The 25,022-nt window shown below is 33.2% G+C and overlaps 1 protein-coding gene across 1 annotated transcript in view; it reads left to right on the top strand.

The window, feature by feature from the left end:
• The window catches only part of LOC136032593 (axotactin-like), a 249,502-nt gene that overhangs the window by 155,532 nt on the left and 68,948 nt on the right, over nucleotides 1–25,022 (top strand). The window contains exons 25-30 of the mRNA XM_065712861.1: nucleotides 449–621; nucleotides 1,952–2,183; nucleotides 11,209–11,403; nucleotides 15,751–15,924; nucleotides 17,119–17,338; nucleotides 21,741–21,991. Of these exons, the coding sequence (XP_065568933.1) occupies nucleotides 449–621; nucleotides 1,952–2,183; nucleotides 11,209–11,403; nucleotides 15,751–15,924; nucleotides 17,119–17,338; nucleotides 21,741–21,991 (1,245 nt within the window). The remainder of the gene's footprint in view (nucleotides 1–448; nucleotides 622–1,951; nucleotides 2,184–11,208; nucleotides 11,404–15,750; nucleotides 15,925–17,118; nucleotides 17,339–21,740; nucleotides 21,992–25,022) is intronic.

Below are 25,022 nucleotides of genomic sequence, written 5' to 3'. Positions count from 1 at the left end.
AATAACATCTACGCTGCGACCCACTTGAGGGAAGATTGAAGGCTACTTACTGACGCCCTGTGTGCCTCTGAAGGTACTGGAGGAACTAAGGTTCAAGGTATGGTTAACGCAAAGAACGAGGGGCTTAGGAAATGGCGTAATAATTTCTGTTCGTGTTGTGTTTTGGTGTCGCTCTTTACTTTCATTGAAAAATTGTATTTTTAATTATATGACAGAACCTTGAATTTACCTTTCTCTGTCTCTCTCTCTCTGTCTTCCCTCCCCCCTCTCTCTCTCTCTCTCTCTTTCCCTCCTATCTCTTGAGCCTTGTTCCTAAATCTTTTGTAACTTCAAGATATTAAGAGTTTCTTAAAAGGAAAGAATAATAGTAATAATAATATAAGCTACCTCCTTAGGATTTGAGGCATGCCTCTTTCGCAAATTGATGAGCAATGGTTTCATTTTTCAGCGCTTTATAAAAGAACTTGTGAAGAATTGGCGTTGTTGGGCTATCACAAAAGCGGTGTCTACGAGATAGATATAGACGGCAACGGACCTCACCCCCCAGCTCATGTTCTATGTCAATTTGAGCCCTCTGGAGCCAGAAAAACAGTCGTTGATCACAACTTGCCCACCGATATGGTAAATATATTTGAATTTTCATTTAATCAGTGGAAAGTTGTTTAGAATTCTTCTAATTTGTTTATCTGAAGTATTGGTCTTATTGAAAAACAAGCCATAAAGAAAATACTAAACATAATAAAGGATTAATGGTCAAACACTACAAAAAAGTGGAAAGTACATTTTGGATCAAGGATTTTTTTTGTCCCTCTTAGGTTTTCGGAATATATCTTTTCGGCGTGTTTTCATGAAAAAAAGAATGAAAAACGACAAATATCCTCTTACATATTTGAAAATATATTTTAACCCCCCCCCCCCATCGCCTCTCAATATTCTTGTGAATTGACGCCACTGGTCTTTGTCAACTTAATTTGCTAAATGAATTACCATTAGAATCAAATAGCTATAAAAAATATCTTCTTTTGTGTGCCAAAGATAATGTTGCTGTTCGAGAACTTGAAATTAACGATAGAACTGTATTCTTTAATAAGCCGTCTCAAAGCCTGGCATGTATAAAAGGGTTTTTTGTGTGTGTTTCTATGCCTCTTAAGAAGTGCCTGAATTCCACCGATTTTTGCAGATGCTTTATAAATGGTGTAGAGAAACTCCTAAAACGGTAATATTATATTAAGAGTTCGAACACTGGGATTTTTTTTTACAGATACTTAGAACCTAAAGTAAACCCAAAATTTCCAAAAACTGATTGCTGCATAATTTTTATTTTTGGCAAACTTTTGCATTTTGCCAAAACAGTTTTACTTAATAAGTCCATTTTTAGCAGGTAGGACATGAAACGGAAGGGATCTTTTAGACCATGCCGTACCCCAAATTCCAAGAATTTCTCCATAATATCCTAAATCCTTACATTTAATTTGACCTTGTTTGTGGATGTTTTTTTTAATTTCTGGTTTTTTGATACTACAAGAACCTAAATTATTACTCTCTTTTTCTATATATCGCCTCATCCCTTCTTCCCGTTTTTTCCTAAACTTCTGAATCCGCCAATTGACGTTTGTTCAAAACAAAAATTCGATTTCAAGATAGTTTCAAATTTCTGTAGTACGTTTTGTTGTGGGATTATGGTGTGCATATCTTGTAATACTGATAGATATTTCTAAAATAATTTGAATTTTCTAAGCTGTCCCAGTTTGTCCCTTTTGGTTTTTCTTTAAATCTAAATATTAAAACCATTTAAAGACCATTAGACTGCTAATAGCAGAAGTAAACTAGAAGTATATTGCTAATAGTTTTACAATTTTATCAAAGAAATGATGCTTGCCGTTTTTTTTTTTTTTTTTTTTTTTTTTTTTTTTTTTTTTTTTTTTTTTTTTTTTTTTTTTTTTTTTTGTAGGAAGTACGAAGCAAGAAAGCTGGAAATATTCTCATTAAGCTAACCTATAGAGAATTTACGCCTGATATGTTGCAATCGTTGATTTCACAATCACTCCAATGTCGACAACATATAAAATACGATTGTTATAAAGCACCATTGGAGCTGCACTCATACACGTGGTTCAGATCGTCATCTGGTGCCATATTAGATTATCTTGGAGCCACAAAGCCTGGTCGTTGTCCGTGTGCAAGTAAGTTCTTCTTTATTTTTTCCTAAATTTTCAAAGAAAACTGTTAGGACTAAATTTTCAAGATATAAATTTTCAAAACATCAAGACATGAATTTTCAAAATATTCATTCTAGGTAAAGCAGTGTCTTTGGAGATCGATGAATAACAAAAAAAAATGTAGAGGGTTGTACCCTTTGTGTCCATCAGACACATTCACAGAAATTTATTCAGGGAAAGGAGGCTTCTTTAAATTGGAAAACGTTGGCGATTTAAGCGGAAATATAGGAATTATGGAAACTATATATACCATAAGATGTTTTAGACCTGTCTTCTTTCCTCAGGAAAAAACACACCAAAATTCACTGAAAAACTAAGTTTAGTCACTAAGGAGGTCAGTGGATTAATTTGTTTCTTCCACATAATTTCATAACGGAGACAAAAAAATTAATTTTCCTCCCTCCCCGAACACCCTCACATTATTAAACCACAGTTAGATACAAATGTAAAAGAAAGAAGAGAAAATAACCAAAATTCCGAATAAATATCCAAAAATTATTTTTTGGAAGTACTGCATGTGTTAGGAAAAAAAGTGTTTACGATTGAGCAGCGAACTGTCTGTTCGTTGAGTTGCTTATTACAGATAGTGAAAAAAAATGAACAAAAAACAAACCAAATGAAAAATATGTTTCTTGCTTTCTTGTTTAATGGAGAATTGTTAAATTATAATGTTGCAATACCACCATTATCTTCCGATTCATTCACAGCAAGAAGCATTTTTAGATTTATTTTCAGTTTATTTCAATTCAGAGAACATGAAAGGTTCGTTTGGTCCTAGATGCGTGATTGTAAATACGTTTGGTTGGTCAGAGTAAATTTAAATTAATCAGATTCTTATCAGAGTGTATTTTGAGTGTTAGATAAAAGTACTGTGAGTTATCATAAAACTGAAATTTAAACAGAGGTTTGTCAATATATCATTTAAAAGTTCAGCTCAGGTATAAACGTAATGCAAAATTCAGCAGTATATATTTCCTAATTGCTGCGAACTGCAAGTGGTACTAAAAAAACTACTATTTTGCTTTTGGCACCGATGTAACGATAATTACTAGTAGCGGTTATATAAAAGATAGGTAATTATCAATTGTTATGTTGTAAAATAATATATATATTATTTGTTATATATAAAAATCAGTAAAAAAAGCAGAACAAGAAGTTTTTCCAAGAAAAGTAAAGAGCTACGTTAAAGTATAGACGAGCGGAAATAAAGTTAAATAATAGCTCAAACCCATAACGAACAGAAACATTATCAATGAATCAATGAAACGAGGAAAAATTACATTGAACAATCGAGTCTAACTTAAAATGAACAGAAATGACCATGAATAGGACTTTCGTCCCCTAATCTTTCTAAAGGCCAAGCCATCATTTGCCCTTTATTGAAAAAATCTTTATTTCGAGTAGTATGTTATTGTTTGTCGTAAAATCAAGAGCAGCACAGCAACAAAAAATATATCAAAACTTAATGCAGTTTTAGATGTTCCTTTCCCTCCCTCACAAAAACTCAAACCACTTGAATGTCATCTTTTTTCCATTGAAACAACAACAAAAAAAGAAAGAAATTTACCATAATAAACATCATTGCTCAAAATTATTAATGAAAGTAGAATGGCTATTTAAAATATAAGAATACTCATTTCTAGAAGCCTCAGTAATTCTGGATTTAATTATGCCACAAAAGAGAAAAATCTAAATATAATTTGTTTTTAGTAAAGCAAAAATAACGTTTTGGCCTTTCGAAGACTTAGGGAACATTGACGGCCCTCTGCTTTTTGCAACAGACATAGGGGATTAACCTGAAGTTGCTAGATCCTCAAGACGTCATTACGTGCACCTGGATCTTACGCAATACTGTAGCGCACCTGTTACGCTATAGTGCACCTGTATATTACGTAATAGGGTTTGTTTTTACGTAATAGAGAGTTTGTTTTTCTTTGGTTGTTACGTAATAGGTTTTGTTTACTTTTGGATGTTACGTAGTAGGACTTGTTGGAGTCCGCTAGTCAAGCGGGGTATCACCGGTTGTAACTGAGGGGAACACACACGTGGGTTGCAAAGTAATGACGGGGCACACGCGGGTCTTACGTAATGGCAGAGCTCACGCGGAGTGTTACGTAATGACAGCGCACACGTTAGATGTTACGCTGTGACGTTGGGCACACATGGGATTTTATGCAATGACGGTATAAACATGGGTGTTAAGTATTGGTGGCGCACACACGGGTGTTACAATATTTCCCTCAAGGAGCATGCTTTTGTCATGGCGATTAGTCGAGTGCGAGAAGATTTAGTTAAAATTTCGCTGAAACAGCTAATCCCCAAGTGCAGTAAAACAGTACAGTATGGAAATTTAGTTCTGAACATTTAAAGTGAACTTTCAGTCTCGAACTGACCTTGATAAGTTTCTGAAAGCGTCTATGAAAGTTGGATATGAACGCCTTCCGGTTGAAGAGCTCGTGTTTTTACCACAATGCTGCTTCAATTGTCATGTGATCGTCACCTTGCTATGAATTGTCAGAACAGTGCATCGCGTTCTAAACATGGCTCCATCGATCACAAATCGATGCCTTATACTAAATGCCAAAAAATTGCATTTTGCATTTGTTGCATGACCAATGGTCACACATGTTATAGTGTAAAGTGCACGAAAAACCACAAAACTCAAACCCTAGGACTTGTTTCCACTATCATGGCATATAAACGGGTCGTTTATAAATAAAATTTCTGTGGTGCGAAGCCTCGGCTCCAGTTCTTATGTGATTTTCCCCCAGGAACATTTTGCTACTAAATATGGTATCAACATACTTAGACGTGATGGCATGACGTCGCACTCCATGCCTGCTAGAAAGCTGAATAACAGAGGCAGATCCTCTGATGGACTTGTTATTTTCGTTAAATCGGCTCTCCGTTCTAGCTTGTTTGAACTAAATGATCATTACTTAGCCGTGAGAGTGGACTCCTGTGCTTATATTAGCGTGTATATATCCACTGATAACTCCAACAATCAGGCGGAGCGATTATTTGGTTTATCATGCAAAAAGAGTTAAGTTCTTGTGTAGAAGAAACATGGCCAGATTTCCAGGTGTATCCACGTACTACTGTAGTTATGGGCTTATTTTGTTATTTTTTGCGTATATTAGATAAAATGTCCGATTTTACGTATATTCACACGTCATCGCGAACCTCTGTCTTTGACCACATCGCTGTATCGTCAAATCTAACCGCCGATATGGTTAACGTTATTTTTCATTATCAGCTTTCTGACCACGTACATATAACTTGCTCTATCGGTGAAGCATCTTCGATTTCTCAAAGTAGTCCACTAGCAAGGGATCCCTCAGCGTGGAGGTATCGTCGTGATCAGTCAAACATTGACCAAATTTAATTCATCGAGTCAGTCCACTTGATTCTAAGTAAAATTAATGTCCTATTTCACTTCCTCCAAAAGTCACTCCAGTTGCCTAAATATGAGGTCCTGATTTTTCTTGATATATAATGTGCTGAAATATGTCATGCCCTTCGCTTTGCCGAAAAAGAAGCCGTCCCCATGCAACGTGACTTCAAATGAATTGTTCCTAGATGGTCCACAAATCTAGATCTTTTTACTTCGTATCCATACACAAAGGTTTGGTTTTCTATGTGGAAAGAGTGTGGGCGTCCTACTACGGGGCATGTGAATGACATACGGATTTTTTCAAAGCGGGAAGTTTTCCAAAATTCTTGCTCAGCATCGTAGATATCCTATTAATTGCTACTCTTCCCGTGCAAAACAAGATCGACATATGGTATTTAAATTTTTCTCCTCCTCAGCACTCCCTTCTTGGTCACCGTCCTCGGCTGATATTCCACAAGCTGAATGGTATGCATATTACGAATCTGAGTGTTTTGCCCCTGATCACATCATAGAGCAGTCTTATGAAGCAACTCTGGATAAGTTTCTGGATGCTCAACCCGATGAATATTTTGTATTCAGTACCCGTTCTGCCGAAGATGCCATCCAAAAATTTAAATTGAAACGTTCATCTTGTATTGACCAAGTTTGTCGGATTTATTTGAAATACAGGGAAAACTTCTTTCATCTCATCTGTCTCTGCTTGTGCAGATGATTTTTACTCAGCCTATCGTTCCTTCTTCTTTTTGCATCGGAGATCTAACTCCCATCTCCAGAAAAGGTAAACGTAATGTCCACTGTACATCATTCTGCCCTATTATTGTAGCTACATCCTTTTGCAAGCTGTTTGAGCAACTATTTATTAGGAAACTTGAAAAAGTTTGCTATACCCCTTCACACCAGTTCGGACTTAAGTCTGGTACCGGATATGCCAACGCTTTAACCGCTATTGCAAATGTCTTGATTGGTGTCAATTCGTCCGGAGAAAGCCTTGTATTGGAGGGATATGATGTAAGACGTGCGTTTCACTCTTGTAGCGATGCTTCTGAAAAATGGTAAACGCGGGTTGAATCTGGCCATTATTTGTTCTCTTCGGGATTTATATTCAAGACTACGTATCTGCCTGAAACTAACTTCAGATAAAGGCATGCCCCCGATTCCACGTAGATAGCTTATCCTAGTCAAGAAAAGGGCCCATCAAGGAGCTGTCACCATTCCCGACCTTTTTAATAACTATGTGCTGGAAGCGCAAGATCTGTGCCAACCTTCACTGATTCTGGCCTCTGTAAACTTTTCCTTGATGTGCTATTCTGATGACATCCTAAGCCGTAGTCGAACTCTTCAACGTATCACTGAAATTTTTAGAATCCTTGCATTGGAATACCAGAAAGTTCGGCTTGAATTCAACTCCTCCTATTCTGATATTGTCCTGTTTAACTGGAAAACAGATTCCCCTGCCCCTTCCATCTTGCTTGGATCTAGCTCTGTTCAGTATCTTGTAAACTTCTATTCAACCGACCTCTTCTAGCAAGTCTAAATAAGACTGTTGCCCTTCCCCATATTCTATACACCACACCCTTCTGAAAAATCCTAACCAAAACCAACAAGAGTAAAATCTGATCCATGTTGTTTGGCTTTGCCAAGTTTCTGCTTCATCTGCCTCCGTGGTATAGAAATTCACACGCTATTACCTAATCCAAGGTTACTGACCCAAAGGTTACCGTTGCCAGACGGATAGCAAAACATAATAGAAAAATAGATGGGGATTTAAAGGATTGGTCCCACATTCTTAAGCAGTGATTTGTTGTGTTTTTCTTTTTCCTTTGCTCCGTTTGTTGTGTGTTTAATTGTGACGGGTTTTTTATATTTTTTAATAATAAAAATAATGTCACTTCTTGTAAGACTTTTTAAACGTTATCGTTCTGCAGCATATATAATATGTCACTGTTTTTGAAGTTTTTTCTTTCGCAGATATATTATGTAAAGTATACTGCTTCACTAATAAGTTTTTTTTTATTCTGGTTTATTTCGTATAGTTGCTTGTCTTGTATTTTGCAAAGTGTTTAGTTGTTGTCTTTACTGTTTTATTTTTTTTTACTGCTCTGTCTTTTTGCTTTCGTGTGACGGGCTTTCAAATAAATAATAATAATAATAATAATACTTTCAGATATTCTTTCTTCAGGATTTCATTTTCTTTCCAAGTGTTTTTTTTTACGTTTAATTTTCATTCAAGACGTTTTTCTCAGGGAGCTTTTATAATATAAAGATTTTGTACGTATTAGGATTCGAAAGAGATTTTCCCTCAATGGATTGGAGCACTAGTCAGCTGGACTATGAAAGCCTTTCTAATATTACTATATGAGGAATAATTTTTACGTTATAACCTATTTCAACGCACGAAGAATCCCCTGTTCCGCCTTCTAAACTGATTAAATGGATTCCCTATTCCCATATACCTGTAATAATTGACGTTCAAGGGAGAAAATCGGATAGTGGAACTTGGTGACATTTGAAGTGCACCTGCTTGCTAAGTAATGCTTGAAAGGGCTATTATCACATAATATTGGGGATTTGGACACTTTTTAGTAATATAATATTTTAGTCAATTGGAACTTGAATGCGCTATCAGAGATGAAATAAAAGCGAGAGTACCATTAAGGCTAAAATATGGTACACCTTCATATATGATCAAAAGTTCTTCTTTTCCTCTTCACTAAACATAATTTAGAACTTATATAAGATGTAATCTTGAAAGAGCTTACCTATGTAAATAGGCTAAAGATACTTCAATTTTATTAGTGGAATAATTGAAGATTTTTCCTGGAACAAGAAATCTAAAGAATGAAGGCTTTTGATTGTGCATACAGGTTTTATTTATAAATTAATGTTACAAGCATTACTAAAACACAGAAAAAAGCAGTTAAAACTCGGCAAATGGAAAAAACATGACAAAAACTGATGTAGGATAAAATATAGGCAAAAAACAAGCTTGAATAAAAAAAGGCGGGGAAATATCAAGCGATTCTAGGGGTTGATATTAGAGACAAATTTAAGCCATACTAAGAATTATTTCTGAGAGGTCTTAATAAAAATGCCTCGTTTCTTTGTCTCCTCGATCCAAGACTATGTATATTCACGTTACCGTGACAATGTAGCTGGTCTTCCCCCAAAGAAAGCAATTCCAGAGAGGATGTTTTCTTTTAGAGATAAATTTGAACCATATTAAGAGTTATTTCTGATAGGTCTCAATGAAGATACCGTGTCTCTTTGAGTGCTGGCAATGCATTTTCACGCCACCGTGACAATATGTGGCTGGCCAACCCCTAGCAACCAATTCCAGAGGAGAGGGTTGTTATTAGAGATAAATTTGAACTATATGTTGAATTATTTCTGAGAGCTAATAATGAAATTACCACATTTCTTTTAGCCAAGACTATGCATATTTACGCCACCGTGACAATTTGTGACTAGCCCACCCAAGCAAGTAATTCCAGAGGCAAAGGTTTATTATTAGAGATAAATTTAACCCATTTTAAGAGTTATTTCTGAGAGGTCTTAATGAAATAGCCTCGTTTCCTTGACTGTGCGTTAGATTTCCATCCTCCTCCGCAAAAAATTCTTTTAACACCTTTCACCTTAACTTTCACATCACCCTGTCACACTATGGATGACATACGACATCCTCTGGCACCCTTCACCATTCCAAATGCATTTTTCAGATATTTTTATGATAAAAATAAACATAAAATTCAATGGTTCGTGTTTTTGAAAGTCACCCTCAACGTGATACATAATGTCAGTTCACGACATTGTGTCACACTATGGATGGCACACAGCTCCTTCTGGCACCTCTAGTCAATCGTATGGCATTTTCAAGGTTTTTTCTAGTTAAAAATTATGCTTTAAATCCATTCGTTAGTGTTTTGACAAGCCATCCTAAACGAGATACACCATTACAAGCTACGGCTACCATGCCACACAATACATGGCCCTCTGGTACCCTCTGACACTACCTCATGATTTCTAAGACATTTTTTTTCAGATAACGATGCCTTAAATCCATTGGTTCATGTTTTCGCAAGACAACCCTACGTGATACATCATGTCAATTCACGCTACTGTGCCACAGTATTACTAGCCCTCTGGCACCCTCTGACCAACCTCATCTTTCTTAAGACATTTTCTTGATATTCTCTTGTTAAAAACCATGTTTTAAATCCAAAGGTGCATGTTTTGCCAGCCACCATCAACGTGATACAACATTTCAAGTCGCTTCACTGTGCCAGAATAGGACACCCTCTGGCACACATTATCACGACTAAAGTATTATCGGACCTTTTCCTACAAAAATAAATTTATAAACTAAAAGTGACCATTGTTTTTATTTGATTAGCAAAAACTTGGCATTTCAATTGTTAGATTGCTCGATTCATTCTTAGATTCATTTTCAGATCTACATAAAAAAACAACGTTTTAACTAAGAATCAATATAATAACACATCCTCACAAACTTATTATCATTCGTGGACTCCTCTCGATCCCACCTCCCCAACTCGAAATTTAAAGTTTACTTAATCACTCTCTTGGTATTACCTAAAAGTTCCAGTTGGGTCCTCTAAGCTATTAATTTATTCCCTTAGTCGTACCTGAAATATTACAGGTATAGTTCATTAATCGCCTCATTATTTCCTTCAAGTTTCAACTTAAGTACCCCTTTTTATAGACATTAAGCGTTTTTTGATAACCTGGATGCACACACTGTCTTTCGATTTAGTTCAACATCGCCCTCAATATTCCCTTATATTTTTAGCTTAATGCCTTTTTACGTTCCTGAGACGTTGCTATTACGGCCTTTTGGCGGCCTGGAAGCTTATAGTGTTTTTTATTTAGTTCAACATGCCCTTAAAGTTTCTCCTTAAAACCAATAGCCGCTACTGAAATATTGCGTATACACCTTCAGCAACGATTTAAGCATCATTGCAATGTCTTTCGGTTTAATTCAGTTTCTGTCCTCAACATGCAGTGGAAGTTTGAAACTAATTCCATTTGCCATTCTTGCCATTCTACAGATGCGCTCTTTTGAAAACCTGAATGTATATGGTGTTTTTTAATTTTAGTCTACACTCCCTGAAGTTTTGACTTAATACCTTTAGCCATCCCTGAAATATTGTGGATACGTCCTTGTGACAACATGGATTCATTTAATGTCCTTTAATTTAGTTCAACAGTCTCCTTGAAAAAACGGAAAGTTCCAAATTAATTCCCTTCGTCATTCCTGAGATTGTATAGGAACTGGATGCAATTTCAGAAACCTTCAAGGTGCCCTTTTAGAAGCTGGATGCACATGGTGTATTTTGATTCAGTTAAACATTCCCTGAAAGTTTCATCTCAGTGCCCTAGCCCTCCTTGAGATGTTGCAGCTACTCTGTTTTGATAACCTGGATGAATATTCTTACTTAGTTCAGTATTGATCTCAACTTTACTTTGAACAATAGGTAATCTTTTGATTTAAAAATTTATCATTTAAAATAGCAAAGCTTTAACCAATTCGAAGAAAGCCAAAGGTACATAAGTTAATTTGGAATTATCTGATTATAGCTGATAGGAAGTGTGCCCATCCAGGATTATTTTGTAATTGTGATGGCAATGAGAATAAGTGGCGATCAGACGAAGGTTATCTCACCCGACCACAGGAACTTGGCATCACTGAAATATTTGCTCTTCAACCAAAGAAGTTGAGCCCCTCTGCCGATGGTAGGATTACCCTTGGTCCACTTGAGTGTGTGGAAGCTAGTAAGTAGCCTATTGATCCTTCTTGGGTTTATTTTTCTTCTAAAATCACTTTTATATGTCTGGTTTGCTTTGTCTTTTTGCTGTCATTTAACAAAAGAAATATGAAATAATTCAAATTTCAACCTCAGCAAAATTATAAATTAAACAAAATGACCATCAAGTTTTGAGCACCCTCCTCTCTTTCTACTAAAATTTTACCTTTATCAAATGCATATTCGCCCCAAGTGGTATTTAAATAGTATTGTATATTGACGTGATCTGTATGACACGTGGATTGTCAGCTAGTCCCTCCGCTCTAACCCTCTCTGAATCATAAATATATATATATATATATATACTAGCTGTTGGGGTGGCGCTTCGCGCCACACCAACACCTAGTTGGTGGGGGCGCTTCGTGCAACCCCCCGAACCCCCCCGCGCGCGTAAGTCGTTACGCGCCATAATAGTTACGCGCCATTGTAGTTGTGTCCCTATGTCCCACCTGTGAATATATATATATATATATATATATATATATATATATATATATATATATATATATATATATATATATATATATATATATATGGTTTTAACTACGTAAAACTTGCGAATATACAACATTCTTTGCTGTCCCATTGTCTTTGCATATAAATAGATTGTCAGGTTTACCGACTCTTGAACATGCAACATATAATGGTCCATGGGAAAACAATCTGTATTCAGATCTATACCTCATGATTCTAATGATTGCCCTTGAGCTTTGTTGATGGTGATTGCTAATCGACCATTCCCTGTCCCGGTGTCCCGGTCGTCATTTACATCCCCCTGTTTCCCCCGGTGTCCCCGTTGTAGTTGTGTCCCTGTGTCCCGGTCGTCATTTATATTCCCTGTGTCCCGGTCGTCATTTGTATCCCGGTGTCCCGGTCTGTATATACATTCGTTTTTTAGTTTTGTTTTTCTCCTTTATTTTTTTCCTTTTTTTTTTCTTTTTTAGCTTATTTAGATTTTTAGATTTTTTAGTTTTTTTATTAGTTTTTAGGTTTTTTTTCTTTTTAGTTTTTTTGTCCCGGTCGTCATTTATATCCCCCTGTTTCCCCCGGTGTCCCCGTTGTAGTTGTGTCCCTGTGTCCCGGTCGTCATTTATATTTCCTGTGTACCGGTCGTCATTTGTATCCCGGTGTACCGGTCTGTATATACATTCGTTTTTTAGTTTTGTTTTTCTCCTTTATTTTTTTCTTTTTTTTCTTTTTTAGTTTATTTAGATTTTTAGATTTTTTAGTTTTTTTATTAGTTTTTAGTTTTTTTTTCTTTTTAGTTTTTTTGTAGTTTTTACCTTCTTTTTAGTTTTGTTAATTTTTTTTTTTTACTTATGTCCTGGTCGTCATTTATACTCCCTGTGTCCCGGTGCTTTGTTGATTGCTAATCGAACATTCCTTTTGTCCTGGTCGCTTTCTCTTTGAGTGTCGTCATTTATTTTTTTCTTTTTTAGTTCTTTTAGTTTTTACCTTTTTTAGTTTTTTTTAGTTTTTTAGATGAAAATTTTTTTTAGTTTTTTCCTTTTTTTCTTTTTAGTTTTTTATTGGTTTTTACCTTTATGTTAGCTTATTTTTCAGTTTTTTCCTTTTTTTAGTTTTTTTTATTTTTTTTTTTAGTTTTTTACCTTTTTTTAGTTTTTTTAGTTTTTTTAGTTTTTTTTAGTTTTTTAGCTTTTTTACTTTTTTTATTAGTTTTTAGTTTTTTTGTAGTTTTTGCCTTTTTTTAGTTTTTTCAGTTTTTTTTTAGTTTTTTATTGGTTTTTACCTTTATTTTAGCTTATTTTTCAGTTTTTTCCTTTTTTTAGTTTTTTTTAGTTTTTAGTTTTTTTAGTTTTTTACCTTTTTTTAATTTTTTTAGTTTTTTTAGTTTTTTAGCTTTTTTATTTTTTTTATTAGTTTTTAGTTTTTTTGTAGTTTTTGCCTTTTTTTTAGTTTTTTTAGTTTTTTAGCTTTTTTATTAGTTTTTAGTTTTTTTTTGTAGTTTTTGCCTTTTTTTAGTTTTTTTAGTTTTTTAGCTTTTTTATTTTTTTTATTAGTTTTTAGTTTTTTTTTGTAGTTTTTGCCTTTTTTTAGTTTTTTTCAGTTTTGACGTCACCTGATCCAGTTTTTTCAGGTGACGTCACCTGATCCACGATCCACAGATCCACAGACAACTTATTTTTATATATGTAGATAGTTTTTTTTTTTTTACTTATGTCCTGGTCGTCATTTATACTCCCTGTGTCCCGGTGCTTTGTTGATTGCTAATCGAACATTCCTTTTGTCCTGGTCGCTTTCTCTTTGAGTTTCGTCATTTATTTTTTTCTTTTTTAGTTCTTTTAGTTTTTACCTTTTTTAGTTTTTTTTAGTTTTTTAGATGAAAATTTTTTTTAGTTTTTTCCTTTTTTTCTTTTTAGTTTTTTTTATTGGTTTTTACCTTTATTTTAGCTTGTTTTTCAGTTTTTTCCTTTTTTTTAGTTTTTTTATTTTTTATTTTTTTTTAGTTTTTTACCTTTTTTTAGTTTTTTTAGTTTTTTTAGTTTTTTAGCTTTTTTACTTTTTTTATTAGTTTTTAGTTTTTTTTTGTAGTTTTTGCCTTTTTTTAGTTTTTTCAGTTTTTTTTTAGTTTTTTATTGGTTTTTACCTTTATTTTAGCTTATTTTTCAGTTTTTTCCTTTTTTTTAGTTTTTTTTAGTTTTTAGTTTTTTTAGTTTTTTACCTTTTTTTAGTTTTTTTAGTTTTTTTTTAGTTTTTTAGCTTTTTTATTTTTTTTATTAGTTTTTAGTTTTTTTTGTAGTTTTTGCCTTTTTTTAGTTTTTTTAGTTTTTTAGCTTTTTTATTAGTTTTTAGTTTTTTTGTAGTTTTTGCCTTTTTTTAGTTTTTTTAGTTTTTTAGCTTTTTTATTAGTTTTTAGTTTTTTTTGTAGTTTTTGCCTTTTTTAGTTTTTTTAGTTTTTTAGCTTTTTTATTTTTTTATTAGTTTTTAGTTTTTTTTTGTAGTTTTTGCCTTTTTTTAGTTTTTTTAGTTTTTTAGCTTTTTTATTAGTTTTTAGTTTTTTTGTAGTTTTTGCCTTTTTTTAGTTTTTTTAGTTTTTTAGCTTTTTTATTAGTTTTTAGTTTTTTTTGTAGTTTTTGCCTTTTTTAGTTTTTTTAGTTTTTTAGCTTTTTTATTTTTTTATTAGTTTTTAGTTTTTTTTTGTAGTTTTTGCCTTTTTTTAGCTTTTTCAGTTTTGACGACACCTGATCCAGTTTTTTCAGGTGACGTCACCTGATCCATCCACAGACAGACAGACAACTTATTTATATATATATATATATATATATATATATATATATATATATATATATATATGTACATATATATATATATATATATATATATATATATATATATATATATATATATATATATATATATATATATATATATATATATATATATATATATATATATATATATATATATATATATATATATATATATATATATATATATATATATATATATATATATATATATATATGTTATTGAACACTTATGAACTCGAACTTAAAGCAATAATTCAAAAGCTGACCAATTTGGAACATATATTTATAATTACTAGCCTTTTATCATACTGGCTAGGAAAAAGTCAACTTCGTAAAATTTTTAATCTAGGCCCCTTTTTGCTATCACTTCGATCGGCAGCTTTGGCCTTCAACCGTGTTTAATTCTAAATAAGAGTTTTCCCCTTGACCCTCAGAAATTGAGTTCTTGTCCTTTTGACCTTCGAACTTTTGTAATTTGAGTTTTAAAATTGACCGTTGCACTTTTGTATGATAGCTACTTCAATTTATTTTTGGGACTTGAAATATTCTATTGGTAACAAGTTATATCTATCCATGAATTCTGACCTCAAATATTCTGAGTATACTACTTTTCTATTATTACACAAACAACAAATTTTTCCTAAGAAAAATTAGCAAAACTGTGTGACTATGAATAACCTAGGTGCCTCAAACCTGTTGCTATAGTAATTATAACTATATTTCTTAGGCTCCTGAATAATAGCCATTAATGTTTCATGGTTTGAAATTTGTGAGAAGCACCAATAAAAAATAAATGCTGGACATCTACCAGCCCCAACACTTCTTTTTAATTTATCCCAAAACAGTTATAACCTTGTTTACCAATCATGTCGAATAATATTTTATAAGTTCAGTTATAGGCCTTCTAGTACCATTTATTTATTTTAATTTTTTTAAACTAAACAAACTGCTTCAATATTAAACCTATGACGTTGCAAATAATTAAGTTTGTACCTCTGTTTTACTACATTAAAGAAAGAATAAACCTTTGCTTTCTGTTTCAGATACTCAACAATACGTAGTCACTTTTAAATCCCCAGATTCTTATATGGAAGTTCCAGGATGGAGGACTGGTGATTTAGCGTTTAGTTTCAGAACATCAAGCGAATCGGGTATACTCTTATATCAAGCTATGCTTCATCCGAAACATCCGTATTTTAGAGTTTTACTTTTTAATGGTTAGTCTTTATCAGTTGCTTCTTTCAAATTTAGTGCACTTCTTCAAGTTGTTAGAAATTGTCAATATGTAATGAAAAGGATATTGTAAACATCAAAAAATTTTTTCCTGGTTTATAAGACAAACAAGATATATTAGTTAGTAACTGTCCTGAACTCTATCATTAGACAGTAAACATTCTAAATTTGCTGGACCATCTCCAGTCCTTCTCCATTGTAGCTATTTATTGTTAGAAGAAGTTTTGTAACATTCATTTGCTTAATAATACTTTTCTTCTGGAAAGTTTCATGTTAATTTCGTTGTTTACATTTTCGAATGTGCTTTTGCTAATTGTTTTGTTGTTTTGTTTTACTAATCTTCAATCTCGGTAAAAGATAGATTAATTGATTAGGAATATCTGTGAATATAAAAAAATATATTGTGTTACTCAAAAGAATAGTTTTTTTTTTATTTTAAAGAAGGGCACAGCAAGGTTTTGACCTTTTGACAAGCTTTTGGCGAGGATAACTTTTTCTTTCGAAGGCTTGAACAATACTAAGTCTTGAAAATTAAAGAATTATTCTTATTTGTATCCCTGAAGGTAATATGGGTATGTAACTGGGTAATGGGTATGTAAAATTTATGGTGAGTAATATTTGATAAAATATTTAAAAATCATATGCATCTCGACATGCAATTGCAAGGAACTTATTGCCAGAAGGCTTTCTTTGTTTTTTCTGGTTATTTGGTTATTGAGAACATAATTATGTTTCTATAAAGACAAAAAGTATTTTTCTCATCTTTGATAAAAACAGATAACTCAAGATTTCAAAGTTTGTGTCTTTATTTCTAGTAAAGCTTATGACAATGTAAAGGTGAGCCTCTATAAGCTAATGCCTACTCTTTGCTTTGGATGATTTACGCAAATTTAATTTTGAATCTCGCTCTCTACTTCTATGAAAAAGAAGTTTTATTAAATTAGTAACGGATTTGTTCTACTAATTAAATAAAAAAATAAATATAACGCAAACAGTTTTCACACTATTTGTGTTGACAAATAGGTCCAGTTGGGCAGACAAGGTAGAACTATAAAGCGTTTCTTCATTTTTACTAATGCAGTTGAGAACTTCGGTGAAATCAATTAATTAAATTTTGTGTCTTGCCTCCTCCGTAGCCTCCTCCTCCCTTTTTGAAGTATGTTCCCTTCTCTTTTCAGATGAATTGACTCTTGAATTTTCTATTAACGGAGTGCCGAGAAGCGTTACTGTCAAATCCAGCAGGGACTTAAACAGCGGTGAATGGCAGCAAGTTTGGATTGACTATAATGAATACCATGTAAGATTTACAGTAAACCAAGAATCAATTCTACTAGACCTAAAGGATGGCGAAGAGTTTGGTCCATTCGAAGCAACACTTTACATAGGGGGTGCACCAGAGTGAGTGTCATTGCTTTTTTTTACACAAATTTTTTACAAATTCCAATTTAGCATACCAGACCTTTATTTTGTAAAAGTGTCTTTCAGCAAGAGGCATCTTATAGAAATAGAATAAACTCACCAAGTTCTTCACTAATTTATGGAAAGGGCTACGTATCGTTTTGCTGACTGGTTAATCTTACCTCCTTTATTTCATAGAGTGTATCATATCATTTAAAAACAAAAAATATTAAGAAAAATTATACACCTCAGGTACTCTTATTCTTCATCTATCCAACAGAACACCAAACGTTTCTTGATACTTTCACTCAAGTTTAATTAGCTTCTCACCTTTTATCACCCCTCAATAATGTAAAACTCAATAGTGGTCTTTCTCAGGAGATTCTCAGAGTTCGAGCAAGTTGCAATCGCAGAAGCCTTTGGCGTATAGAAGAACGAAGCGTTTGCGTACAAAACGCACCCAAAGGTGTTGCGTTACTATTGATATGAGCATGATTGTCACTTGGTTTGATTAGAGTTCGGACCTAATCTTGTTTTTGAAATCTGCATCAACTCTTTCACCGGAAAAATAAATTGTCAGACCCACTTTGGGGACAAAACTCATCTTTTTCGTCATGAAAATATTTTTTAATTGTATAGTTTGAGAGTTTTTGAGTGCTGGAACAAGATCTTTACGTCAAAATTTTAGAAATTCCCAAGAAAAATTTTTCAAGTAAGTTGATATTGGATATCAAAATATTTCTCAATCGTTGTTCATTCAAACAGTTTATGTTATTTATTTTTTTAAGAGCATAATTTTCAAAGACGATAGTAAGCTTGTTCTACCCCCTCCCCCTCTCAGCAAAATTCTTCTTGCAGAGAATTACCCCCAGATAAAATCCCCTACCGTGTTAAATTCTCCGAACATGGAAAATTGAGCAGCCACAGAGAAAGTATGTCAAATAAAAATAATGAAGAAAAGGAGGAATTTTGGAGTGCTCTACCAATATTCCAAAACACAGGCATACTATGTTTGCTTATAATGTTTTTTAGTTTTAATTTTTGCATTTTATTTTATGTTAATTCTATTTCTGTGCTTCAGGGTTTATTTATCGTAGCAGGGTAAGATTAAGTTTACCATTGGGACTCTGGGGCTGATATCAACCCTGAAGGCAAACTTATTAGACGTCTTGAAGGTTTTGAACCAGCCAGATATCTTTAAATTTGATTAGATACCATTGGAGTTAAGGAGAAGCCGGATAGCAGATAATGAACTGAAAAAGAGGCTGATCGCCCTTCATTACCTTTTGGCCTTTTAAAAAACAAACAAGAACCTATAATTTTCAATCGAATGGTCCTCCTCTAAAGTTTCTAAAATAACACTTTGTATTTAAAGTGTGCGGGAATAGAGTTTCTGGCAGTTTTCTGTCCTCTTTTTGGGCTGCTTGACGGGGAAGCATTTTTTTTATTTTCTGTATGCACTGGGGTTCTTTTAGCCCAAAGTTTCATATAATCTCCCAACAAATCGGAAAAATTCTATGTTTATTCGAGCCAACTTTGTTAGAAGAGGGACCAATTTCAAATGAAGCAGTAATTTTTTGTACTTTTCAGTAATTTTTCTACATTAGTCCATTTGGAGTAGTGATACCATAATATTTTTAAAGGCACCCATAGGAGATATACTATTGGAGTTACCAATCCCTAGAGACGTTATTACGGGCACATGCGTCTTACGTAATACTATAATACACCTGTTTGTTACGTAATACTGTAGTACACCTGTTTGCTACAAAACAGCAAACTTTTCTTCAAGGTGTTGTTTTCTTTTTCATCAAGATTTTTTTCTTCAAGATGTTTTCTTCAAGATTTTTTTTCTTCAAGTTTTTAATTTTTTTCTTCAGAGGGGTTTTTTCTTCGAGATTTCATTTCCTTCAAGATTTTTTTTTGTTTTATGATATTTTTCCAAGACATCACGATTTATTTCTAAAGGAACCTTTATAAGCTGTTATCAAAGATTTTTGTCCGGTGTTGGAATCGAATGTAAGATCAGAGATTCCCCCGAAGGAACGGTGCCTTAGAAATCTGTACCACCAAATCTTTCCTAATGCTGTGATTTGGAAATTAATTTCTAGTGGAAGGGGAAATGATTCGATAAAGCTTTGGATTGCATGTTTCCTATTTCCAGAATTATTCTCATGTAGGAAGAAAATCGATTACTGGATATTGGTTACTTTTGACGCACACCGGTTTGTTAAGCAATGGTTTAGATGGTATTGTCAGATTGACTGTAGATTTTTTTAAATATTTTTTATTTTTTAGTAATAGAGCATATAACTCTCTTGGAACTTGTACTAGCCGTACGATAATATTAGGTAACAAAAACTTGCATTACGGTATTACTTAAGACCCAGGTGCACGCAATAATGTCTCTAGGAATTGTTAACTCCAATAGTGTATCCCCTATGGGTGCCTTTACAAGCATTATGGCATCACTACTCTTTAGCCAAAGCACTTACAACTGTAAGCTTCGAACTAGTCATGGCAAACGTTTTGTGGCATCTATAACTCCTCCTCCATCCAGCATAACCAATCAAGCATATTTATATTGTCAGAACCAAGCATATTTGAAATTGACAGAACTCCTGATTCCAAGTCTTGAGTATCTTCAAGCAGATTTTTTTTTCTTGAACCAATTTCAATAATATGGAGTCGAAATCCGAGTCAGAATCAAGAGAATTAAGAAGAACAGAGTTCTTTATTTCAAATAAGCATATGCAAATTAATCCCTTTAACCTTTATCTTACCCTGCTAGGATCACTTAACCCCCAGCCCCAAGAATGCGATAAGTAGAATTGAAAGAAAAAAATATTAAAATAAATCCTATAGGATAAATTTAAAAACAAACAAGTTTATTCAGCTGAAAGCAAAGAGTGGCATTAAAACTTAAAATGAACAGAAATTGTTCCGTATATGAGGGAGGCCACCCCCTTCTCAGCACCTCGGGCGTTACGCTAAAGCTTTTTTAGTGCGTTCAAAAAGCATATATTCAAGCTCAAAAGCGCTTGCGTCTCAGCAGTCGTTCTTATTTAGGACACAATTTGAATAATTAGTCATGGTTTACGATGAATAATAGTTTTGTCGAACAAGTTCTTAATGGAATTTTGTCTACAAAATTTTATGTCGAAGGTGAAGGGCATTATTGTTCATATGGATTGAAATTCTACGGGACTTTTGATCTTCTTTATGGTCGAAGCCACGACGACCTTTACAATGGGGTTCTATGTTGCTTAAATACATTGTTCGCATATGTTTAAATATACTAAAATATGTTATATCAACAGGAAAAGAGAAATATTACTTTTTAAAATCACTGGAAACAAGGCTCCTGGTTCAATTTGCATATTCCCCCCCCCTAATAAATCTCCTGGTCAGGCTCATGGTGCCCTGTGTTGCCCTTTCCATGTTTTTGTCAGTAGACCTCTGGACGTAATGTTTTGGGTTACATAGGACAGATTGTTGTCATAGGGAGAGCACTATTATTCACCCTCCCCCATCACCAATAATTGAGGGGTAGACCAGAAATATTCCTGAAAATCAAGAGGAATAGATGTAAATTTTTACCTCCCCTCTTCTCTAGAAATCACTGTATATTTATCTGAAAGTTCAATGTGAGTTATGATGCACTCTCGAGGCATCCCCCTCAGCCCAAAAAATGATCCGCCACCGCTTCTTCATAATAGCTGATGCGCTCTTAAACATCATTTATGATTATTTTCGGAAATATGAAGTTTAGTTAGATGAAACTTTAACTAAGTGTCCGATAAATATTTCTGCAATAAGCAAGGAGGTATTGCCCTCAGCAACCTTATTCATGCTTAGTCTAAAAAAGGGAGATGAGATATTTCCGCCTCCACCAGCACCCCCCCCCCCCGCCCCTTTCTATACTAATTTGAAGGTTCATGGATATTTAGACAAACTTGGCATTAAAATGCGCTGTTTGAGGCATCTAGCATCCCCCCGCCTACACAATAGTCCACCGTCACTTATTCTTAATAGCTGGTGTACAATACCCAGTTTTGCATTGGGGAAGATATTTACAGTAGAGAATAGTAGGGGGATTTTCTAGGATGAATTTTCTTCTGCAGGAAGGGGATTCCACTGGAGGATTTTTGGGGAAAGGCGCCTGACCCCTGTTTTTTAGTTGCTGCCATGTCTGCTACTCTGTCTACTTTAATTGTCCTCTCTGTTTACTCTTTTTATTATTTTTTGTTGTGTTTACTTTTGTTTTATTTATTTTGTTTGGTTTGCTTTAGTTTCGTTTTGTTAACTCTTTTATTATTTTTTGCTTGCTCAACAGCCATCACAATAAAGAAATTTCCAAACTGCACGAGAAATTTGTTTCAGATTAGTTTTCAAATTTCAGAGAAATGCTGCAGCGTTCGAATCATAGTGAAGGTCTCATCGGATGTTATCGTGGTTTGGTAATGAATAACGAAGTGGTCAACTTGTACGCTTACATGAACGCTCGTTTTCCAGATATGATACAGAAACATTGTTTGCCATCATGTGACCCCAATCCTTGTCAAAATGATGCAATTTGTGTTGAATTTTGGGGCTCCTACAAGTGCATATGCCAAAATCCGTTAGCCCATTTTGGACATAATTGTGAAACTAGTAAGTTCATTTTACCTTATGCCGATTATCTCGAAAGTTACAATATTTGTTATTTTAATTCTCAAATTGCACTGAAACATTAATTGGTGTGGATGAAGAGAGCTATGGAGGGCTATCCACTCTCTTATGATCCTGGGCAACTTCAAGTTCTACAGGACTTCCGTCTTTCTGTGCAAATCTTTAAAAAGATCATCTTTAATAAGGCTTTGAACGATATTATCTGCAACCATATTTTTCATCGTATTCCCTTGAAGTTTCAAGATTCTGCTCTATAAAATTAGTGTTCGAAAAAAAAAAAATACAAAAACCTATTTTAAACTTAGTACAAGTTCAAGAATGGTTAATTTTATGCCGATATTTAAATCCTTAACATGAAATTAAATAATGGAAATACTTCGGGTATGGATGGTCACATCCTCTGGGTCAACAAAGCTTTGGAGGGATTTATCTGGTGATGAGTCAATCTGACTTTTGACAGACTGGAGTCTGCTGCCCAGCTGTCGCTCATAACTATTAAACCGATCTTATGTATCTTTAGATGAGAGGGATTAGAGTTGCTTTATCCTTTCTCAGAGTCTCACCACCATCTAAGAGAAGAGTTATAAACTTCCTCTTGCTCACCCTCTCGATTCCTCTAAATACCCAAACCTGGCTGAGAGGCCTTCCTCTATTAAATTTCCGTCATCTATATATATATATATATATATATATATATATATATATATATATATATATATATATATATATATATATATATATATATATATATATATATATATATATATACTAGCTATTGGGGTGGCGCTTCGTGCCACCCCAACACCTTGCTGGTGGGGCTCTTCGCGCCCCCCAAGCCCCCCCGCGCGCGTAAGTCGTTACGCGCCATTGTAGTTGTGTCCCTGTGTCCCACCTGTGAATATATATATATATATATATATATATATATATATATATATATATATATATATATATATATATATATATATATATATAAATATATATATAAATATAATATATATATATTTCTTGATAACAGTTTTTAAATTATCAAACACTACATTAAGTGATAAATTAGTATAAATTAGTATATATATATATATATATATATATATATATATATATATATATATATATATATATATATATATATATATAAATATATATATAGATATAATATATATATATTTCTTGATAACAGTTTTTAAATTATCAAACACTACATTAAGTGATAAATTAGTATACATTGTCGCAAAATCGAAAGACTCAATTCTTTTAGCTGAAACCATTGTTACATAATCTATCACCTGCAGTGAATTATTAACACTCCAATATGGATTAAAATTCGAAAATTTTTTAATACCAGAACAATAGGTTTTAAGTTTATCTACAATTTCCTTTAAAATTTAAGAGAGGTCAGTAGCAGCAATGCGGGTTGGACATTTAGCTGCTCCAGCAATAAACTGTGGTTTAGAGGGATTCTTATGAAATTTTACAGTCCAATATAGGAAAGGGAACTTTTTATCATTGTCATTTATTTTAATATTAAAATTTTTAAAAAGTATTTCTTCAGTCTTTTCAATTAAACTCTCATCCTCTATATTTACCTTTTCGTAAACATTAGTTGTGCATAACTCCCTTTTTAAGATATCACAATACAGCTTCTGACAAATTATGGCAAAATTATTGCTAGCTTTATCCACTGGCACAATTACAAATTCATTCTTTAGATTAGCGATTGCTTGTTTAATCTTCGCATTATAAAATAATGATTTAGTGTTACTATTTTTTAAGTTAGAATATATTTTATTTCTTATTCTACTAATAATTAAATTCTTCCAACTTTGAAAACTCTCTTTATTTTTATTCTCTTTCTTACACCACTTATCAATAAATAAATCAAAATCATTTTCCAAGCCATCAAGAACACTCGATGGTTTCAGATGACGAGAAAGACGGAAATTAGCCCCTTTATTCATTATAATTTGAAGATCATCTTGCTTTATTATTGACAAGTCCCCTGTTATAACATGTTTGTAAGTAGGATTTACAAATGGGCCAAGTTGCTTACAATTACAAACCGGTTTCCAATTTATATCACTATCTAGTCTTTTTAGTATTAAATTATAATTAAAAATAATTTGCCCAATAGTTTTTGAAAATTTATAAGTTAAAACTGGACTATCATTATAATTCAAATTACTAGGAAGGGCCTGTTTCACATACCGCTGATTTAAAATTTCTGGTAAATTAATATCTTCAATCTGCTTACAAGTAAAATTAATAAGTAAATATAATCTGTTATCCTTATTACTAATCTTATCGAACTTTTTCTTTTTTGAAATAAATTTCGTTTTAGTTAGAATGCAAATTGTATCACATATTACTTTAAAATTATAATCAAGAGCTGTATTATTCTTAACAATCTAGAAAAGTTTGATTAAATTCCTCTTGGATAAATTATTTATACACTTTATTACAGAAATCATACCCCTAGATTCAAGTAGCTGGCATAGATCTATAGAAAGCATATGTACATCTAATTCATTTTTTCTATTATTTTTCCTATGTCCTCTCGATCATTTTTTACGTTTAGTAGGACAAGTAAAAGAAGGATGGTCCATAAAACCATCAATACATTTAACAACAACATGAGACATGTCACCATATTTTGCTACACGATCATTTAGCCCAAAAGGATAAGCTGTACCAAGAGTATGGATCCAGAAATCCTCCTGTTTACGTAGTCTATTATTCTTCTCTTCTTTATTTAAATTTTCTAATTCTAAATTTTCTAAAATTGTGACAGTTATATCTGGTACGGAACATTTACCATTATTACGATGTTGAACTAGATAGTTATTAGTTTTTTCATTATTAACTGTTGTCTTATATCCAGAAAATCTTTTATATATATTACTAGCTGTTGGGGTGGCGCTTCGCGCCACCCCAACACCTAGTTGGTGGGGGCGCTTCGCGCCCCCCCCAAGCCCCCCCGCGCGCGTAAGTCGTTACGCGCCATATTAGTTACGCG

The sequence above is a fragment of the Artemia franciscana genome, chromosome 11, assembly GCF_032884065.1.
Source record: "Artemia franciscana chromosome 11, ASM3288406v1, whole genome shotgun sequence".
Classification (NCBI taxonomy): Eukaryota; Metazoa; Arthropoda; class Branchiopoda; order Anostraca; family Artemiidae; genus Artemia; species Artemia franciscana.
The sequence above is the reverse complement of the archived record's forward strand: the minus strand, read 5'-3'. Positions and strand labels throughout refer to the sequence as shown.